General features: G+C 43.1%; 1 protein-coding gene across 2 annotated transcripts in view; it reads left to right on the top strand.

Annotated features, from left to right (window-relative positions):
- Positions 1-2,177: 2,177 nt before the first annotated feature.
- LOC107102670 (ribonuclease ZC3H12A-like) overlaps positions 2,178-7,152 on the top strand; it is a 17,773-nt gene continuing 12,798 nt past the window's right edge. The window contains exons 1-2 of one of the 2 annotated variants that reach the window (XM_015402059.1): positions 2,178-2,295; positions 2,782-3,266. In XM_015402059.1, the coding sequence (XP_015257545.1) occupies positions 2,830-3,266 (437 nt within the window). In that variant the 5' untranslated portion in view covers positions 2,178-2,295; positions 2,782-2,829. Of the gene's footprint in view, positions 2,296-2,725; positions 3,267-7,152 lie in introns of both variants that reach the window. The other variant, XM_015402058.1, reaches the window with a different exon arrangement.

The raw sequence follows: 7,152 nt of genomic DNA, 5'->3' as shown, positions 1-7,152 counted from the left end.
GAGACAGGACGTGGAACCGGAACTTGAAGCAGGATTTTAAACTGGTCTCCTCCCTGGAGCCAGGCTTACTGGATAAAAACTGAACCTCACCACATATAGAGCCAAAACCCAGAGGACTCTGCGGGGGAGGAACAGTGGACGATCAGGAGACGAGACAAACACAAAAACCCTCTTTCCACTGGCAGCTAGGATCCAGGACATGAACCATGGAGTAAAACTCACAGACAGGCTGACAGAAAGACAAGCAATGATCTGGCCCTGAATGCTCAGGCTGAACTGAATATAAACCAGAGGAAACAGGTGAGGGGAATAAATTATAATTGAGGCAGGGAGGGAAGAGGGCAGGTGAAAGGGATGACTAATTAAGGAGCAAACAAGCCAGATAATGACAGTTGCGTTAATTGGCATCACGTTATTTAGCGTTTAGTGTTGCCAATCAGAGGCGAGGAGATTTTAACGCAGGTCGCTTGCCGAGTCATTTGACCCGGGTAGACATGCGTCAGTGAGCTGATCCCACAGCCACTAAAAGCTGACTGTTCCCGGGTTTAGACGGGTTTCTCCCCCAGTGGGAAAGAGGTATAAGTGAGTACCTAAGCTGGGCATACACTGTAGGATGTTTTTGCCCTTTTCGGGTCAGAATTGCGAGAATTTTTCAATCAGGCCGACTTTCAGCCTGATGGTGCTGTTGTGATTTTATGTTCAATGCCCGTCCAGGTAGGATGGCACATTAATGTTGGAATTTTATATTCATTCATTTTATATTCTGATACTTTAAGAAGTTTATTGCCCTCAGTAGAGGTGGTAAAATATCTTATTTAAACAGATATTATTTCAGCTGTTATATAGTGTTTATGACACACAGTCCTACTAGCTGTGTGTTAGAACAATAGATGAAAGAGGGATTGGAGCTCTAATCACGGTCAAACTGTTAATTCTGCACAAACATGGAATAAATTCACCACAACTTCTGTTCAAAATATAAGAGTTTATTAACAAAAATCATTCAGCTCCAAGTCAAACATATTTCAGTTTAAAACTCTTAACTAAAAACTAGTGAAACTAAACTAAACTAAACTACTATCACTGAAAAAAATAATGCAATCGTTTTTGGCATTTACTTAATCATATTTAGTAAGTTTAACACAATTGTTTCACGTTAGCAGGGTAGGACATAAACAATTGTGTTAAAGTAACTAAATAGGATTAAGTAAATGCCAAAGTGGTTAAATTATTTTGTCAGTGAGAGGAAGGGAAACATGGTGGAAACCATATTACAGTTTAAGGTGGATTTTTGTGTTTGAAACCAAAGTTTATCTGGAAGAATTTGGGATCTGATCAAATTAGCTTTTCACTAATTGAGAGAAATTGGAATGTTTTCAGACCAATTCGCAATGTAGATCCATGAGGTGAATAAAACATTATTTGGCCAAATAATGTTTTATTAACATTATTTGAAGAATACACTTTGAAGAAATAGAAAATGACACCATATGCCAACCGTCACCAGGATGAGCATAAAAAGGAAGGGCTATAGATGCTGCATCCATCATTTAAGGAGTTAATATTGGATCACTGCTTCAGTTCCTTCAGTTATTTACTGTCACAGGTTGGAGCTTCAGCGATTAATGTAAAAGATAATCCACCTGTATATAAGCCATCCTGATTGTACATATGTCACCTCAAATCTCTGTGTACTCCCTTATATTTTTAATTTTTTATTTCTTATTTTATTTTTTATTTTTTTTAATTCCTAATGCACCTTTTCCTCCTTGTTTGCACCTTCTTTAATTACTATGCCAATACGTGACAAACTCATTCCTGGACAAAAAGATAAACTTGAATTGTTTATTTAAATTAATATCTGTTCAATTTAATCTATTATTTGTATTTATTGAAGCATTATTTTTGCATGTTTATGTTTCATTTGGTACCAAAAAAAAATATTGACTACATTAACATTTTACTGTAAATAAAAGAGTTTGTTCAGTCACTAGTGCACATAGAAAGGAGACTAAAAAGTTGTCCCAGTGTGTGAATCTTCTGGGAGAAATAGAGGTCTGGGGTTGATTGATTGATTGATCTTTTTTGAGCCAGGCAGAGAGAGGCGCTTTGGCCCCGCCCCCCGCCGTGGCTCCGCCCCTGAATCTGTGTCACGCTTCGTCTGCTGAGCTGAGAACAGGAAAACAGCAACTTCCGTGTTCCACGTCAGAGCTCACAGAGACTCGAACCTGAGCGGAGAGGCACACCTGAGGCGCCAGGTGAGCTGGAGGCACCGGTCCGGACTGGTTCTGTCAGGTACTGAAAGACTCTCTGCTTGATCTGATCCAAACTGATTAGAAATCACCAGATAAACAATCAGATCAACTAGTTTTAACTTAATCTGGAAAATAATCCTCTGCTGCCTGTTAAACCAGTGAGTGGTTCATTAATAAACCAGTTCTAGTTTCTAGGATGTTTAATTAATTAGTTTAAAGACAAACAGATTTAGACTAAAACTGTAAAAAAAAACAGTTTAATATTTAATTAAAAATACATGATTGCTATTATAATAATAAATGATGATGATCTTCTTTACTCTGCATAATTATTTCCTTTTTCTGCTCCATGTTTTTAAACTGCTGATGATGCAGAGAGCAGAAGTTTATCAGCTTTATTTAATTAACAGTAAAAGTCTCTGATTGAAGGTTTATGGTTCAGTTTATTAACGGAGCTTTTTCTGTTCCAGATTGATTTTAACCACCTTGTTGTTGATTTGCTGCTCTCCTCTTCATCCTTCATCAGTCATCATCACCTGGTTTCTTCAGGCGGGTCCAACATGACTGAGGTGAGATGAAAGCAGATGTTGGTTTCCCACCAGCTGCGCAGCTGTGGAACAGATCCACCGCCACACACCCAGACGTCTGTGGATGGCAGCCGTCCCGCCCCTGTGGGCCCCGTGAGAAGATGCTGGAGCCATCGGACCCCCGGCTCCTCCAGGACCAGCTGGACTTCTTCCATAAGCTGGGATTCTCCACGGCTCAGGTTCAGGCCGTCCAGCAGAAGTTTGGCACCGACACGGACAAGGTGCTGGGAGAGCTGGTTCGGATGGGGGCCGGTCAGGAGGCCAAGCCGGGACCAGTGACCACCGTCTCTGTGCTGATGCCCAGGGGGGACGCCAAGGATGGGGCCCCTGAGCTGCTGCTACCGATCCACAGCAGAGAAGACGGCGGAGAGGACGGGGACGCTCTGAGGGCCGTGGTGATAGACGGCAGCAACGTGGCCATGAGGTGAGAGCTACCTATTATTCACTCATTCATTCATTAATTAATCATTCATTCATTCATTCACTCATTCATTAATCATTCATACATTAATTCATTCATTAATTCATTCACTCACTCATTTATTGATCTCATTCTGAACATTGTGATCATTTCATCCAGATCTCATCAAGCAGAACTTGCATTTGGTTCTGATAATAAGTAAACAATCTGAGTTTTTTTTTCATATTTTATTTTAGTTCTAAAGAAAACTTTCCAAAAATATTGGTCCATATGAAGAATCTGAAAAGTGCGGCTTATATTTATAGCATCGTTTCAGTCAGAACCTCCTCCATCCTGACATTTATTCTTTTAAAAAGCTTCTCCTCCATCAGGCTCTCGGTTAGTTTCAGGACTGGACTTTAACTAGGCCGTTCTGACCCATGAATCTAAACCATCTGAACCTCCAACAGCCTCAAGGCTTCTCCCGCGTCTAACGGCTTTTCTGCATGACGCTGCCGCCACCTTGCTTCGAGATAGGCTGGTGGTTCTGGTCTGCTTGTGTTCCACTCCGTCAGTCAGGCTGGACCTCCATGTCCTGCAGACCCTGTAGGACATGGAGGTCCATCCTCCCTTTAGCTGCAGACGATGTTTGAAGGTTGGGGGATTTTTGCAGAACCTAACCCTGCTTTAAACAGAAGCAGAACTTCCTGATATGTCTTCCTTGGCTTCATGATGCTGGCTGTTATCTAACATCTGAGGTCAGATTCGGATTAGGCTGGAACGTTCTGGAATCCCAGGTAACTTCTGAAGATGAACGGTTGGATTATCTTCAGAGGTCTCCTCTTATGATTTAGTTTTTTCTTCTACGCCTTTGTTTGGTTGATCAGTCACATTAAGTCCAAATAAAATCCCCTAAAGTCTGCGGTTCTAACAGGATGTGGAGAAGTTCGGGGGGGTTGAATACTTTTCTGATTCCCCACACAAGTCTGCTGTCAGTGGCTCTGGTGGTGACTAGTTCCTGGTCCAGGTCTCTGGTCGATGAGGAACCTCCTGAAGCTTCAGATGTTCCAGCAGAATGTCCTGCCACCAAGCTTTCACTCATCAAACCAGCTGATGGTTCCAGGAAAACCTGACGGTTCTGTGTCCAAACCGAGTCCAGTCAGCAGCAGACTGGGTCAGATTAGCAGGAGACCTGACTGACAGCCGGACCCACTGCTCCCTGCAGCTCCTGGGCTGAAGCTTCCAGATCAGCGGCTTTAAATTAAACCCGGTTTGAGCGCTGACTCAAGCCTCTTTCCCACTGAAAATAGAAGACTAATGCATATTTTTCAAACATGGGTCGACCCACTAACAATAAGCATTTGGCTCCCTCCCCATCGGCTAAAATGTTCAAAGCGTTCAATTGTTTCACGTCATTTTTTTCTCATAGTAGCTTCATCTGGTCTGTTCCTGTTTGGCTGTGACTCCATCCTGTTCAAAGGGAGTTTTTCCTCTCCACTGTCGCTACAAGCATGCTTAGTGTGAGGGATTGCTGAAGAGTCAATGAGTCGATGCAATCAGCTGGTTTTCCTTAGATAGAAAACTTTGAATCAATCTGACTGGATGATCTGGTGAACTGGAAAGTGACCTGAGATGACATGATGTGAATTGGAGCTATAGAAATAAACTGAATAGAATTGAATTAGTCCCAAATATGTTGATAACTCATTAGAACTGAATTTTACTCTGATGAGCGGCTCGGCATCCTGCCTCCACTCAGCAGTTTAAAGGAAAAAGTACCCAACCACTTTTCTGGGGCAGTTTATTGCCCCAGTATTCACATTTTCCCCTTTTTAGTTGCCATGGAAACAGAGGACGCTAAATAAACTGAGAACTGCAAAGGCTCCTTGTGTGAAGGCGGGGGGGGGGCTTATCTGAAACACTCAGATCTAGCATTTTGCAGCATGCAGCGTTTTTGCCACATGCAGACTGAGGTTGTTTGGCAGCAGAGGGAGTTTCAGGGGATTTTCTCTTTTCAATCAGCGAAACCACAGAAATCATCCAAACTCTGCTCTGCGCTGAAGACTCAGACGGCAGCCGAGAATGTAGGTCAGCGTGAAGGAGGACTGTGGTGGGAATGCTGCGCAGGCTGCAGATGAAATACAACATTCTAGCTGCTCTAGGTCTGGGTCTTTCTATAAGTTGGGGGGTGTTAAAAACAAAGCCTGCATGACTTGTTTTAACAGGATGGTTTAATATTTATTATTTATTTTTTTGTTTTTATTGCTGGTTTCGATGTGACCAGCTCACAGCTTTGGGTAAGAACCTAAAACCAAAAACCCTGCAGAGCCTCTGATTTCCACTCAACGCTTCCTGCTGCACCCATCTAGCTTCTCTGCACTGAATGTTCAGATTTCTATTTTACCTGCAGGCAGTCTGTGCACACACCTTTTTCACACCTTCGCTCGGGTTCAGGCATGTCAGAAATGACTTCTTTATTATGCAAATCCATTGAGGCACGTTTTTCTCTGACAGACTCAGTCTGAGTAGGAACATGCCCTCCGCTGCGTCTCATTACAGCCAGAAAGCACCGAGGATCAAGCTGCAGGCAGACGTGGAGTTTCCCCAGCATTGAAACTGCCTGATGGTGTGAAACTGGGACCAGTTGGTTTATTATTTCCAGGGGGCCCTTATGATGAATGTATGGGACACCCTGAGGGAGCAACAGGAGGAACCAGTTCCAATAACTGCTAAACCCTCAGACTGTAAAATATCTGAATATTGATCAACTTTTCTTTGGACAGACGGTTTGTTTCTCCAGTTAAAGATCAGAATCCCAGGAGGCATTTTCCAGGAACGAATGGGAATCAGATTACAGAGAAAAGATTCATTCGCAGCTTTTAATTTGCTCAAATCAAACTTTTCTGTCCAGGATCAGAAGAGTTTGTCAAGGAGAACATTTCTTTATTAATGATGTTCTTCTAGTCTGATAAACCAGACTAAATGTGAGATTAAATGTCTAATCTAGTCTGGCCCCGATGAACGAGACATCGGAAGATTATAGATGAGAACAACCTGTTGTTTTTCAAACCATGTCTGTGCCTATTGGCCAACGCTCTGACCAATGAGAGCCACTGACTGTGACATAGGAAGCGCGACAGGAAGCTGGTGTGGAAGTGGAAACTAACAGCCTGTCGGTAAAACGGCGAATACGTCCTTCTATAAAATGAACGAGCGTAGAGCCTCTTCCTGCTCACGTTTCAACGAAAAACCCAAAGTCTGATCCTTCCAAACTGATTCCAAAGCTGAGTCAAACCAGAACTGTTCAATAGTTGCTGCCATCTTCCTTGTTGCGCTTTCTTCAGCGTCGCTCAGCTTTGTCGTCACGCCCTCAAAACCCCGCCCACTTTGCATCCAGAACACATCTCTGCGTTGTGATTGGCCCGCCAGTTCTAGGGCCCGGGGCATTGATGGAGGCTAGACCACTGCAGGCAAAAAGGATTTTGGCCGCTGGTGAGTGGAACTAGTTTACTAGGCTAGTGTTCCTCAGGACCTGGTGTTCATCAGGGCCGTGTGTTCAGCACCTTTAGTTTCTCATTCTTTGCTCGCTGTGGGAGATTGCTGCAGTCACGACACCATGTAAGTAACTCCCCACTGTTAGCATCGGCTCAAGCAGGAGGAGAGATATTTAGGAGTCAATGACAGGATGCAATCTGCTGCTTTGATCAGAAGGTCTGACTGAAGTGTCTCTAGAAAATGACTTGACATGATGTGCCGTGAATCAGGGCAATGGGAATATAGAGTTTTAAATAGAATAATTTGATAATATTTCATAACTGTTCAAAATGTTCTTGTTCGGTGACTCATGTTTAAAACAGGAGAGTGAGGTGATAAAAATGAGTGTGGAAAGGGTCCACCTACCGTCAAAAAA

The sequence above is a fragment of the Cyprinodon variegatus genome, unplaced genomic scaffold (assembly GCF_000732505.1).
Source record: "Cyprinodon variegatus isolate N-32 unplaced genomic scaffold, C_variegatus-1.0 Scaffold1295, whole genome shotgun sequence".
Classification (NCBI taxonomy): domain Eukaryota; kingdom Metazoa; phylum Chordata; class Actinopteri; order Cyprinodontiformes; family Cyprinodontidae; genus Cyprinodon; species Cyprinodon variegatus.
The sequence above is the reverse complement of the archived record's forward strand: the minus strand, read 5'-3'. Positions and strand labels throughout refer to the sequence as shown.